Source organism: Molossus molossus, unplaced genomic scaffold (assembly GCF_014108415.1).
Source record: "Molossus molossus isolate mMolMol1 unplaced genomic scaffold, mMolMol1.p scaffold_m16_p_6, whole genome shotgun sequence".
Classification (NCBI taxonomy): domain Eukaryota; kingdom Metazoa; phylum Chordata; class Mammalia; order Chiroptera; family Molossidae; genus Molossus; species Molossus molossus.
Window position 1 is genome coordinate 385,729 of NW_023425399.1, and position 13,142 is coordinate 398,870.

Here is a 13,142-nt window from a genome sequence, read left to right on the forward strand (position 1 = left end):
CCCATGCTGCCCCCAGGTGTCCCCACCGCGCTCAGCACTGTCTTCCACAGCCAGTTTTACAAAATGGTTTCATAAAAAGTGAACTTAGTGCTTGGTCAGTACAATAAATAGGGAGGGGGCTCCGTGGGCTGGAGGAAGTGCTTCCGGACCGTGCGCTCCAGCCCCAGCAACCTGGCTGTGTGCAGGGCCTGGAGCAGCCCTGCCATCAGCGCCCCGGGCCGCGCCTCTCGGAGTTCCGTCAGCTGCTGCCGCAGCTGCTGCTGCAAGGACACACGGTCCTGCCAGTCCTCCCACAGCTGTGGGGGGCTCTGGGCCCCCGGGCCCCCCAGGGCCTGCTGCAGCTGCAGGAGCCTCCTGAAGGAGAGGTTCTGGAAAGCCACGAAGTCCACAAGGGCGCGTTCACACTCCTCCGCTCCTGCAGGGGGATCAGGGCTAGGTGGGGGCTGGGCCAAATCCTGGGGTGAGGGCTCCCCAAAGGCACGGAGCCCCTTCCCCCGGGCCCCGCGAGGCCATCTAACAAAGCAGGATATCTTGCGTTAACACCTGAGCACAGGGACCTACTGGGACTCTAAGCCAGGAGGGCGGGGTGGGAGAGGCCAGCCCCAGGGTGTGGGGTGGGGCACTTCCCTGCTCTGGCCTTGGGCAAGCTGTTTAAGCTCTGCCTCAGTTTCCCAAGAGCAGGGGTGGGGAAGAGCATCCCCTGCCTGCCTGCTGGCTGAAGCTCTGCACAGAACACTGGTGCCACTGCCGCTGCCCTGGGCTCCTTGGGGCTCTGGAGACCCTTGACCCTACGAAGCTGGGGGTACTTCCCAGACACCCATTAAAGGTCTCATGGCTCCAGGGCTGCATTCAGGAAGGGAGGGCAGGGCACAGGCTGAGCTCACCACCCCCATGGCCATTCCACCCTCGCCAGGCCCCCTGGCTCACCTGCCCCCTTCCAGTCACCTGGACTCCCTGGCTCTGGTGTGCTGAGTGGGGAGCCCCTGCAGCTGGTGCACATGGCATCATGGAATGGGGTGCCCGGCACGTTGAGGGCCAGGCCCAGGGCCGTGCAGTTGCGATGGGGCTGGCACTGCTCTGAGCTGGAGCTGTTGGCTGAGAAGGTGCCCGGAGGGCATTGCTGGCACTGCGTGTCCTGGGTGGGGGTGCCTGGGGGAGAGATGGGAGGGGAGGGTAAGGGGGAGCTGGGGTGTCCTCGCTCACGGGAGTTCTGGCCCAGCGCCACCCCTGGAGTGCCCAGCACCCACCGAGGGCAACCATGCCATAGCCAGGCGGGCATGGCGAGTGCTCCAGGCAGAAGCCCGCAAGCGCGAAGAAGCCAGGGCGGCAGCGGCAGGCGCGGTTGTGGACCACGGAGCAGGGCTGCGCCTCCTCCTCGTGCTCCCCGCAGATGACGTTGCAGTACCGGCAGCGCTCCAGGTAGTTCCAGAACCGCGTGTAGTGCTGCGGCGGGCACGGGCGGCAGGCTGTGGGGCGGTCCCGGCCGCACGGCTGGTGCACGAAGGTGCCCGGGGGGCACTGGCCACAGGTCAGCCACTCCCGAGTGTCCGCATCCCACCACTGGTAGGTGGGCACGTCCCCTGCCACCCCGCACGGGGCCAGCACCAGCAGCAGGAGCGGCAGTGCCCACGGCAGGGTCAGCGGCGGCCTCGCGGGTGTCTTCATGGTCCTCCTTGGAGCAGGAGCCGCGGGCTCAGCGGAGCAGCCTGTCCCGTCCATCCCACCTGCAGCCACTCCTCAGACCTGCCCCTCCCTGCACCTCCTATATGGGCTGGCCTGGCCACACCCCGGGGAGGGGCTGGAGACCTCCGGGGGGCCAAGCTCTGACCCCGTTTCGGGTAGTGACCCAGTTTGACCCCTGGCCTGGCCTGGCCCGGCCCCCTCCCCCAGCCCAGGGCAGGGGGCTGTCCTCCGAGGGCCCTCCCTTCACCAGGGAGAGCTTGTGACCTAGTGCCGGCCTGCCGGCGGGGCAGAGGGGCGGTCCAGGCTCCTTCCGGCTCAGCTTCAACAATGGAGGCTGAGCCACGGCTGGCACTCAGGGCGCCCTCTTGTGGGTCAGCGTGGAGGGGGCCTAAGCGGAAGCCCCATCCTTCCTTCCCGGCACCTCAAACCCACCTCCAGCCCAGGCCATGTGAACAGCGTACAGTGGTGCCAGCAGCTTTATTAGAATCTCGTTGCCTGACAGAAAGCAGGCCCACAGCCCAGGCACAGGTCCCAAGGGTGTCCCCCTTCCAGGTGCTGGCTCAGCCGTGGAGCCCCCGAGGCTCCACCCACCAGCCAGCAGCCAGGGAAAGTTCTGGGGAAGCACCTTGGAGTCAACCCGACACACCCTCCCCCACCAGCCGTGGCTTCAGGGCTTCTCCCAGGTGGCCCCAGACCCAGCCGCAGTCTCAGGGGTGTCTTTGTGCGAACGGGACTGGCCTCCCTGATGGGTGGGCTCAGCCAAAGGGTCACTGGTGCTGGGCCTGGCCCACCCCCAGCCGACAGGCGGGTATCCAGTCTGTCCAGGGAGGGGTGACCTCGGCTCCGGCTCAGCGGTGACACCACAGGTCCCATGCGCCCTCCGAGAGGCCTGTGGACACACGGAGGTGTGGACACGCTCCCTGAGGTCTGGCAGAGGCCTGGCACTGGTGCGAGGGCAGGAGGGACCCTGGAAGGGGTGGCTTCCTCCGTCCGGCAGCTGGACACACCAGGCCCACTGCCCAACAGCCCTGCAGCACCTCCCAAGAGACCTACCGCACTCAGACTGTCTGTCTGTGGGGGACACGGGGTATCCGGCTGTTGTCGGAGGAAGGAGGTGATCTCGCTCTGGGTACTCCCCGGTCTCTTGGGCTCGGAGGGGCCTGGACACAGAGCAGGAAGTCCGAGGGGCACCTGGCACATTCCTGCTGCCCACACCTTCCAGGCTGAGTGGGGCTCTGGGGCGACGGGGTGGGGCAGGAGTACCAGGCAGGTCTCCTACCTGTGCAGGGCGCCCCAAGGGCAAGCGTGGGAAGCACCTTGCAACTCCCCTCCCGAGGTCCTGGTGGCTCAGCGCCCACGCCTGGGGTGGGCCGGCCGGTAAGGTCTGCGCACGTCTGCCGGAACTGCGGCTTGTGGTGTGGGCGGACAAACATGCTGAACCCTGCAAAGAGCCAGGCTCAGACCCCGCCCCGCCCCCTCACCCCCGCCCCACCCCTCCTCAGGAACTTGCTCTGTAGCAGGGGCAGGTCCTCGGGCCTTGAGGTGGTCAGGGCTGCCACCACGGCGACCACCTTCTCCAGGTCGTCGTCCCGCTTGTAGGTGGTCAGAGCTGCCAGAAGCTGGCTACAGCCAGCAGACCCCAGGGCCCTGCGGGCATCGGCCAGGTAGGCGCTCACAGCCGGTCGGCCCCACTTCTCTGCTTGAGGGGCTCTGCGCCCCTCTTGTGGACAGCTGCTGGTGTCTCCTGTGGGGAGGTGACACAGATGGTGCGGGGGCCCAGGAGCACCTCACCACCACCTCCCTGGCAGGAGACTCCTCCCTGCCCAGATGCTCAGCTCTGGTCCTGGCTCTGGCCAGACGCCCCTTCAGGGACCAGGCACCTTCAGGTGGTGGCCTGGAGGCCAGGTGAGGCTGTCCCTGGTTCAGGTGCTCTCCAGAGTCCAGCTGCCTGGCTGCATCCTGGGACAGGGTCATCTTGGGGACAGGCTCCCTCCTTCCTAAAGAAACATGGAGACACAGGAGTCACCCGCTGGTCCCCAAGGCTCCCGTGTGCGTCCTGAGGAGGAGGCAGATCTGTCCCAGGGGAGGCGGCACACAGCCCTCCTGGGACCCACGGGCACAGCACCATGGACAGCTGATGGTTTGGGGGGGGGGTGCGAGGGCACCCCCGTAGCTCCACACCCAGGGAGGGAGGGGACTCTCAGGCTGGAAAGTCTTCCCAAGCCAGGACCTGTGACACTGGGCAGGCTGTTCAGAAACAGGGACAGGCTCCCTGGCTCTGGAGGCGCACAGCCCACGGGGAGGGACCACAGTGCTCCAGGGCCCGGTGGAGGTAGGACGGCAGAGCTGTGTGCGCCCTGGGGCCCACACCTTCCCCCACACGGTGCCCCGCGGCAGTGACCCATCAGCCCTGTGGGAACAGAGGCCAGGCCAAGCTACGACCCACCCCGGGACCCTGGGTGCTGCCTCTCCTCGGGGTCTGCGAGTGAGGGTCCCACCCAGGAAAAGCCTGCTCACCACCAGGGTCCGGGGCTGGCTGTGCCCGCTGCTCACGCAGGAGGCTGTGCTCGGGCAGGTGGCCGCAGCCTCGGCCTGTCAGCTGGAGGCAGAGCCCCTCGAACTGTGGCCGGTGGTGTGGCCGCACGAACTGGCAGAAGCCTGTGGGAGAGGGCGTCTGGGCACACGCGCAGGCTGCAGCCACCCACCCACTCCGCCGGGGAGCCCCACCCTGTGACTGTGGCACCGCCAGGGCACCTTGGAACAGGCTGTGCTTCGTGGGGTCTTGGGCAAGCAGGGGGACGAGGTGGCCCACGAGGGCCTGGAAGTCGTCCGAGCGCTTGTACTCCTGCAGGGCCTGGGCGAAGCTGGCGAAGCTGGCCTGGCTCAGCGCCTGCTTCACGGCCACCATGAACAGCTTGGCTCTGTCCACCTGCGTGCCTGCTGCTGGCCCCTGCTGCACACAGCAAAGGCCCCATCAGACGTACTGACCCCCATCGTCCCAGGGTGAGGCTGGCAGGGAGGCCACACTCTTGGGAGCAGCACATGGAGAGACCCCCAGGCTGCCCCCACCCCACCCCACCCCCGCTCCCCAAGCTCCCCGAGCCCACAGCAGGGTGCAGCTGCAGCGGACACTCTCAGCGTGGAGGACACTCCTGGCTCCATCGGCAGCTCACAGCGGGGGACACTTCTCAAACTCAGGGACGAAGAGCACCCTGTGCTCCATTTCTGCTGTGTGCCCCAGGCCGACACGGCCCCAGACAGGGAGGCAGGAAAACCAGACAGGAGGGTCCCGGCTTTCCGGTCCTGCCCAGCTTGCCCTCAAAGCACAGGCCCCCGGCACCCAGCATACTTCCTGACAATGCCCGCCCTGGCCCGCCCCGCAGCACTGCCCGGTTCTTCCCAGAAGGAGCCGGACAAAGGCAGTGCTCGGGGCTTTCCAGAGGCTCCTTGGCGGTGGGTGCCCCAGAGCAGGGCCCTGACGCGCCTCGAGCTGTCCTCGGCTTCATGGGCCTCGCGCTCCAGTGAAGTTTCAAACAAGAGGCGGCCGGCCCTGAGGTGGGGCAGTGGTCGGGGCGTCGGCCCGGCACCGAGGGGCTGAGGGGGGTGCACCTGGGCTGCAGGTTCCGTGCAGGAAGCAGCCAATCAATGTTTCTCTCTCCCCCTCCCTCCCTCCCTCCCACTGACTAAAAAATAAAAAATACCAACGGAAGGAATATTCTTGGGTGAGAATTGACAACAAAGAGAGAGATGGACGTGGGACCTCAGCAGGCCAGGCTGCCGCACCGTTGGGCACCGACACCAGCGAAGCCCGGGGCGGGAGGCCCGCTGGGAACCGTGGGGACAAAGAACATCCCAGCCAGACGGAGGTGGGCCCTGCAGGCCGGGCCCACTCACACCTCTGCTTGGCAGGGCCGCCAGCCGTGGACAAGGGCACCTGGAGCCACATCAGGACTGTGGCTCCCAGCACATGCCCAAGTGTGTCTGTGGGCAGCTCGCCTACCTGGCAGCTCACTAGTCTGATCTTCCTCCTCCCTCCTCTCTGCTCCTCCAAGGACCTCTTCTGGCGGGGGAGGGGCGAGCGGCTGTGGCACTGTGCGAGGGCGACAGAGTGGTCCCATGCGTGCCCTCCCCAGCCCACTGCCCCGCCCTCAGGGCTGGCTGGGGGCGGAGCTCGAGGGCAGGCGCAGGCACCCATCCTGCAGTGACGGAGCTGGTGGGATGGAACAGGACAGGGGTGCCGCTCCGCAGGATAAGGGATCCCCAGGCCAGACTGAACATTATGGGCTTCTGGCCGAAAGCTGAAGGGCAGGAGCTGGGTCCCAGCCAGGGATGGCGCAGCAGGAGCCAGCGCCTGAGGGGACCATGCCAGGCACCACCAGCTGGGGGCTAGGCATGTGCTGAAACCAACGCCCTACCCAACCAGGGGACTGACGGTGACGAGACCAGACGGGCAGTCCTTGGGATCTGTGCCATCTCTGGGGCCCTGTGCCCGCACCTCCTCCTCCCTGGGCACGGCCTGGCCCTCAGGCCTCCTGGCCAGCTGCTCGCTCTGCTCCAGGGCGGCCAGCAGCCCCCTGGGCCGTCGCTGGGTGTGAGCCGGCTCCTGCTCATACTCGACACACAGGCTGCCCTCGGCGCCCTCGTCGTCCCCGGAGGCTGGCAGTCCTGTGGGAGCATGGGCAGGGTGGGCAGGTCCCTGTGCAGGCACACCCACAAAGCGCTCTGGTCTCCAGGCCCTGCCTGCCATCCCCGTGGGAGCAGCCCCCGCCACCGCCCGTCACACTCACCTGGGGGCCTCCGCCTCAGGCTGGGGACGTGCAGGTCCAGACTCCTGGCCTCCTGGGCAGAGAGGGGCCCGTGGGGCGCAGCCGCGGCGATGCCTTCTCCTCGACCAGGACTCGGGGCAGTGGCCAGGAGCGCCGGCACCGGCATCTGGATGGTCACAGGGTTGGGGTTGGTGTCCCCACCGCTGCCTCCCTGGGGAGGAGAGGGCACAGCCAGCCGGGCCTTGGGGACTCACTGTTCTCTGAGCAACCCGGAAAAACTGGGCCACGTCTCGAATGACGGGGCCGAAGTGGTCATACACGTGGACGTGGGGGCGCACCCAGGAGGGCAGCTGGGCTCTGGCCTCTGCGCGGGCGAACCTGCGGGGGGGACCGTCAGCGGGACTCTCCTGCCCGCCCGCCTCCCAGGTAGGCCCCGGAGGTGAAGGGCACCTGTGGTCGCAGAGGAAGACGACCCCGTAGTCATGGCGATGCCGGATGACCCTTCCGATGGCCTGGTTCACAGCCCTGGACGCCTGCTGCCGGTACCAGTCCTGCCCAGAGAGGAACTGGGGTGGGGGAGGCTGGTCATGAGGTGTCCAGGCAATGGCCCCACCCGGCAGCCATGCGGCACCTCACCTGGCCCGAGGCCCTGCTCTGGCTCTTCATCTCGTCCAGAAACTGCATCTTGAGGATGACCCGGGGGTCCTTGCGTGGCGGGTACGGGAGACCCGTGACGACCACCCCTCGGCCATTCACATCTGCGAAGTCCAGCCCCTCGCTGGCCTAGGGATAGCACAGTCTCTGCCCGCACTTCATGGCCACACACTCCCGGTGTGGACAGCAGGGTACACGTCTCCCACTGTGGGCCAGGCCCTGGCTGGGGCTCAGGACTCCAGACCCTTTGGCCACTCCTCATGTTCTTGGAACCTCCCCATCCCTCCTGCCCAGCCGGGGTCAGGGGCTGCCACCTGCCTCCTGGAAGTGGGGCCAAGGGAAGGGGCCAGCCTGTCCCACCCGCGGCGCAGCCCCGGGCCAAGTCATGAGTTACGTGGGTGGGGGAGGGTGAGCGTGGACCCAGACCCCGGAACTCACCTTCCCCCGGCACACAGCCAGGAAGGCGGCCCCTCGGGACTCCGGGGAGGCGACACTTGAGTAGTAGGCACCCATCACCTGGAGGAGAGGCAGGTCACCGGAGCCAGGACCTCAGCCCCCCTCCTCGAATGAGACCCCGTGCCTCACCCTGACACTAGGGGCTGTCCCAGCCACCAGGCTGGGGTGACGTTCTACACGCCTAAGGGCCCGGGTTCCCAGGCTGACTCGCACCCAACACCCAGGGCCTGCTCAGTATTTCCCAGAAAACACAGGGTCTGGCACTGGGGAGCCTCTCTTCCCGAGCGTCTGGTGCCCAAACTTCCCAAAAGGCAACATGCAAGGCCAGGAAGGACCTTGGCCACACAGCCTGGCACTGGCCAGAGCCCCTGGAGGGACAGCGCTGGCCCTGGGGCCGTGGGGACAGGACCCCAGCCAGCTCCAACCTCGGAGAAACTGCTCTTGGTCCTCGGCTCCACAAACAGCGGCTTCAGAGCCTCCAGCTTCCTGGCCAAGTCACGGGCCTGCGGGAGGAGGTTGGGATGGGGACACGACTCCTGAGACCTGGCCACTGGGGGCTCCCCTCCTACCCGGGACACATGGAGGGGAACGCACCCGCCAGAACTCCAGGCTCTTCTCCAGCACTGGGTAGGAGGGGAAGAAGACCAGCAGCCCGTGGGGGACCACGCGGGAGATGTTGACTGGAGTGCAGGGCCTCGGTCAGTGGGCGGGGCTTCCAGAGCACCCCCCCCCCCCCCCCCCCGGGCTGCCCCCCACAGGGAGGGAAAGCAGGGGAGGGTGCAGGACTGGGGAGGGTCGTCGGGCGGGCTCCCTGGACACCACGGATGGGGTGGGACCCAGGGTGGGACAGCCAGGCCAGAACTCACCCAGCGCCTTCCCCAGGGAGGACAAGCACTCATCAGAGAACCTGCACGAGGCAGGAGGCTGCTGCCACTCCGGTCCCAGCACTCGGGCCACCTACCCGCCCCCTGGCCAGGCCCCTACCGTTTGTCAAAGGCAGAGCTCAGCTGGGCTCCATCGGGGCCTTTGGGGACAATCCCCACCCAGATCTGGTGCTTGTCGATGACGTGCGGGTTCTCCAAGCAGACTGGGAAAGGGCTGGAGGCGGGTGGGAGGCAGGGGTGCCCCGTGAAGTGCCGAACCCCAGCACAGGGGCGTGACCCCGCCCCACCCGCCCGCCCGCAGCCTCACATCTGCATCTCCAGCGCGAAGGAGGACACGGGGGCCAGCGTGCCACTGGTGAGGATGAGGGTGCGGGCCCCCTGGCGGACCAGCTCGCGCATGCTGCAGCCGGGGCTCAGGCACCAGTAGCTGAGCACCTTCCCTGCGGGAGAGCAGGGTGCAGTCACCCCCAGGGGGGTCCCTCGGCCCCAGGCCCTTTGCAAGGGTGGAGGAGGGGCCTCCTTGGGGCCCGGGGGCAAGAAGCAGACTCAGAGAAACCCCTGGGACAGACACTGGGGTCACCTCCAGAGAGGCCAGCTGACCCAGCCCAGGTGCCAGAGGCTGACAGGTGCCAGGTGCCCAGGCTGACAGGTGACCAGGGCTCCGGATGCTCAGGAAATTGGAACAGAGTTTAAATGACTAAAGTCGAGACTGGGTCACAGGTCAGCGGGGACATTCCCAGAGAACAGCCACTTTCTGGGATCAGAGGAGCCTCCGCTTCCGGGAGGGATCTGCCCTGTGCCGGGGCGGACGGGGCGGACGGGGCGGCTCTGTGCGGATGACAAAGGCCACCGTCGAAATCCACACGCTCAGGGGAGGCCTGCGTGCGGCCCTACACACTCGGAACCGACAGTGGCCACAGGACAGTCTGACTGCGCGGATTCCGGGCCTGCAGCTTCCCTGACTGAGGCCGGTCTTCGCCCCGACAGACCCGTCTGCCACCCTTTTGCAGGGCAGTGACTGGCCTCTGGAATGTCAGCCGGTGCCCCTCCAGAGCCCTCAGGCACCTCCGCCCAGATCAGAGCCACAGACCCGCACGCTCCCTGCCCGACGCCGTCTCCACGGGCTCCGCGCGCCCCTGCGCCCCAACTCTGACGCAGGCGTGAGCTGTGGACGCACCCCTCTCTCCATCCCTCCGGACTCGCTTCCCCACAGGGGCCAGTTTGGCTCAAACATGCTCATAAAAATGTCAGAACAGCCCTGGCTGGTCTGGCTCAGCGGTCAGAGCGTCGGCCTGCGGTCCTGAGAGACCCGGCCGGGTCCAGTTCCCGCTAAGGGCAGGTACCTCGGTTGCGGTTTGTCCCCGGCTCTGGTCAGTCGTGTGGGTGGCAGCCACTCGATGTGTCCCTTTCACGTCGATGTTTCTCTCTCTCTGTTCCTCTCTCTCCCTCCCACTCTGTCTGAACAAAAAATGGAAAAATGGCCTCAGGTGAGGATAAAAAAAAAAAAAAAAGTCAAAACAGGTTTGGACATTTCTCACATCGACACCTGCACAAGCAGAGATGGGGTGACCGAGCAGGAGCATGGGGCCCGGCCCACCCCGCCCCGCCTTTCAGGCCGAGCTGATCCACTTTTCTGCAAACGCCCACCCAGGGATGGTTGCTTCTGAGAACCCACATGCTCTCAGGCACAGGGAACGTGGGCCGTGGCACCCACTCCTGTGGCACCTGGGTAACCTGCGGTGTAAAGCCCAGTGCCCCAGGGGGAGCGGGCAGCGGGGGAGGGAGGTACAGGTGGCCTCCGAGATGGCGGACGCCCGCCGTGTGCGGGGTGAACTGGTCCCTGCACGACCCTCCCTGCTCCACTGCTGGGGTGGCAGGTGAGGATGGGGGGCTGGGGGGCTGGAGCTGGAGAGTGCGGGGCCCAGAGCACAGGGGGCCGCTGGCTGCACTGACCACAGGACTCGCCCTGGACCTGTCGGGCTACAAACCCCAGCCCAGAGCAAGGCCCAAGGGGCGCGGCCAAGACACCTGCAGGACTGGGCCCCACAGGAACACGCGCCTCAGTGGGCCCAGCCACTCCCACCAACAGCCACCGTGAGGCCCTGGCCGGTGTGGTCGGTGGTTAGAGCGAGCGTCAGCCTACAGACCAAAGAGTCACGGGTTCGATTCTGGTCAAGGGCATGTACCTTGGTTGTGGTTGGTCCCCGGCCCTGGTCAGGGTCATGCGGGAGGCAGCCAGTCGATGTGGCCCTCTCACATCGATGTTTCTCCCTCTCCCTGCCCCTCCCTCTCCCTCGCTGTCTGAGGATAAATGGAAGAATGTCCTTGGTGAAGACTAAAAAGAAAAAAGAGCCGCTGTGAGCCAGGTGCTGACCCCGTACCCCTGCAGTCCCCGGTCCAGGACACAGGGCAGCACTGGGGACAGCCTGGGTGTGCCCTGTCAGGGGAACCGCCAGTGGACCCCTTGGGTGTGACCTTGAGGCCTGTGGAGAGCCTGAGCCCACATCTGTCTGCCTAGTCAGACCGTGTGAGAGCCCTGTGCACGGGCAGGCCTGTGACAGCCCCTCTCAGAAACATTCCGCAGGGGTCGGACCGTGTGTGAGCCCCGTGCACGGGCAGGCCTGTGACAGCCCCTCTCAGAAACATTCCGCAGGGGTCGGACCGTGTGTGAGCCCCGTGCACGGGCAGGCCTGTGACAGCCCCTCAGAAACATTCCGCAGGAGTCGGACCGTGTGAGAGCCCCGTGCATGGGCAGACCTGTGACAGCCCCTCTCAGAAACATTCCGCAGGGGTCGGACCGTGTGTGAGCCCCGTGCATGGGCAGACCTGTGACAGCCCCTCTCAGAAACATTCCGCAGGGGTCGGACCGTGTGTGAGCCCCGTGCACGGGCAGGCCTGTGACAGCCCCTCAGAAACATTCCGCAGGAGTCGGACCGTGTGTGAGCCCCGTGCACGGGCAGGCCTGTGACAGCCCCTCTCAGAAACATTCCGCAGGGGTCGGACCGTGTGTGAGCCCTGTGCACGGGCAGGCCTGTGACAGCCCCTCAGAAACATTCCGCAGGGGTCGGACCGTGTGTGAGCCCCGTGCACGGGCAGGCCTGTGACAGCCCCTCAGAAACATTCCGCAGGGGTCGGACCGTGTGTGAGCCCCGTGCACGGGCAGGCCTGTGACAGCCCCTCTCAGAAACATTCCGCAGGGGTCGGACCGTGTGTGAGCCCCGTGCACGGGCAGGCCTGTGACAGCCCCTCTCAGAAACATTCCGCAGGGGTCGGACCGTGTGTGAGCCCCGTGCACGGGCAGGCCTGTGACAGCCCCTCTCAGAAACATTCCGCAGGGGTCGGACCGTGTGTGAGCCCCGTGCACGGGCAGGCCTGTGACAGCCCCTCTCAGAAACATTCCGCAGGGGTTGGACCGTGTGTGAGCCCCGTGCACGGGCAGGCCTGTGACAGCCCCTCAGAAACATTCCGCAGGGGTCGGACCGTGTGTGAGCCCCGTGCACGGGCAGGCCTGTGACAGCCCCTCAGAAACATTCCGCAGGGGTCGGACCGTGTGTGAGCCCCGTGCACGGGCAGGCCTGTGACAGCCCCTCTCAGAAACATTCCGCAGGGGTCGGACCGTGTGTGAGCCCTGTGCACGGGCAGGCCTGTGACAGCCCCTCAGAAACATTCCGCAGGGGTCGGACCGTGTGTGAGCCCTGTGCACGGGCAGGCCTGTGACAGCCCCTCAGAAACATTCCGCAGGAGTCAGACCGTGTGTGAGCCCCGTGCACGGGCAGGCCTGTGACAGCCCCTCAGAAACATTCCGCAGGAGTCAGACCGTGTGTGAGCCCCGTGCACGGGCAGGCCTGTGACAGCCCCTCAGAAACATTCCGCAGGGGTCGGACCGTGTGTGAGCCCCGTGCACGGGCAGGCCTGTGACAGCCCCTCAGAAACATTCCGCAGGGGTCGGACCGTGTGTGAGCCCTGTGCATGGGCAGGCCTGTGACAGCCCCTCAGAAACGTCCTCGCAGCGGGAGACCTGGCTGTGCCCAGCTTCGTGGGCAGCCACCCGGTGACTCAGGGCAATGCATCGGGCTCCCGCCCAGGCCTTTCAGCCCTGACAGCTCTGAGAGGGGCGCAGGGAGGCTGCCCGAAGAGGCTGAGCGCAGCGCCTCGCGGTGGTCGGGTGGGAGTGTGCGCCCAGCGGCTGTACCTGGCCTTCTGGCCGCTGTGGTGCTCCAGGCATCTGACTGCGGGGCTGTCCTCCTGCGGCTCGTGTCGGGGTGTATGTGCACCTAGGGGTGCGGACAGGTGTCCTGAGACCCTCCCCACAGCCCCCCGAGGCAGCCTCACCTTGTAGGACTGAGACCCCTCCCCAAAGTCCCCCGGAGGTGACCCCCACCTTGTAGGACTGAGTCCCCCTCCCCACAGCCCCCCGAGGCGGCCTCACCTTGTAGGACTGAGACCCCTCCCCAAAGTCCCCTGGAGGTGACCCCCACCTTGTAGGACTGAGTCCCCCTCCCCACAGCCCCCCGAGGCAGCCTCACCTTGTAGGACTGAGACCCCTCCCCAAAGTCCCCCGAGGCGGCCTCACCTTGTAGGACTGAGAGGTCCCGAGGCCCCCCGAGGAGCCCTCAGCAGGGTCCGCACTGAACACGACCTGGGGAGACAGGGCAAGGTCGGCAGGACACACCACCACACAGGACAGGCAAAGCTCGGG

The 13,142-nt window shown here is 66.7% G+C and overlaps 2 protein-coding genes and 1 long non-coding RNA gene across 3 annotated transcripts in view; all 3 read right to left on the minus strand.

The window, feature by feature from the left end:
- Positions 1-95: 95 nt before the first annotated feature.
- Positions 96-1,716, minus strand: TNFRSF6B (TNF receptor superfamily member 6b). The gene is made up of 3 exons (XM_036244634.1): positions 1,248-1,716; positions 928-1,149; positions 96-415 (listed from the first exon to the last, which is right to left on the minus strand). The coding sequence occupies exons 1-3, from the start codon at positions 1,663-1,665 to the stop codon at positions 96-98; spliced, it is 960 nt and encodes a 319-aa protein (XP_036100527.1). The 5' UTR covers positions 1,666-1,716.
- Positions 1,717-2,494: 778 nt separating this feature from the next.
- On the minus strand, positions 2,495-3,108 carry LOC118618140. Its single transcript, XR_004957016.1, has 3 exons — positions 2,963-3,108; positions 2,737-2,843; positions 2,495-2,572 (listed from the first exon to the last, which is right to left on the minus strand). It is a non-coding gene; the product is annotated as an uncharacterized LOC118618140 (long non-coding RNA).
- A 32-nt stretch (positions 3,109-3,140) lies between these two features.
- RTEL1 (regulator of telomere elongation helicase 1) overlaps positions 3,141-13,142 on the minus strand; it is a 29,631-nt gene continuing 19,629 nt past the window's right edge. Inside the window, exons 15-32 of the mRNA XM_036244635.1 lie at positions 13,017-13,082; positions 12,636-12,717; positions 8,751-8,883; positions 8,544-8,657; positions 8,426-8,466; positions 8,154-8,239; positions 7,985-8,062; positions 7,542-7,619; positions 7,086-7,232; positions 6,900-7,015; positions 6,704-6,827; positions 6,471-6,615; positions 6,179-6,348; positions 5,684-5,773; positions 4,438-4,636; positions 4,201-4,341; positions 3,564-3,680; positions 3,141-3,427 (exon numbers count right to left, since the gene is read on the minus strand). Coding sequence (XP_036100528.1) covers positions 3,141-3,427; positions 3,564-3,680; positions 4,201-4,341; positions 4,438-4,636; positions 5,684-5,773; positions 6,179-6,348; positions 6,471-6,615; positions 6,704-6,827; positions 6,900-7,015; positions 7,086-7,232; positions 7,542-7,619; positions 7,985-8,062; positions 8,154-8,239; positions 8,426-8,466; positions 8,544-8,657; positions 8,751-8,883; positions 12,636-12,717; positions 13,017-13,082 — 2,214 coding nt within the window. The remainder of the gene's footprint in view (positions 3,428-3,563; positions 3,681-4,200; positions 4,342-4,437; positions 4,637-5,683; positions 5,774-6,178; positions 6,349-6,470; positions 6,616-6,703; positions 6,828-6,899; positions 7,016-7,085; positions 7,233-7,541; positions 7,620-7,984; positions 8,063-8,153; positions 8,240-8,425; positions 8,467-8,543; positions 8,658-8,750; positions 8,884-12,635; positions 12,718-13,016; positions 13,083-13,142) is intronic.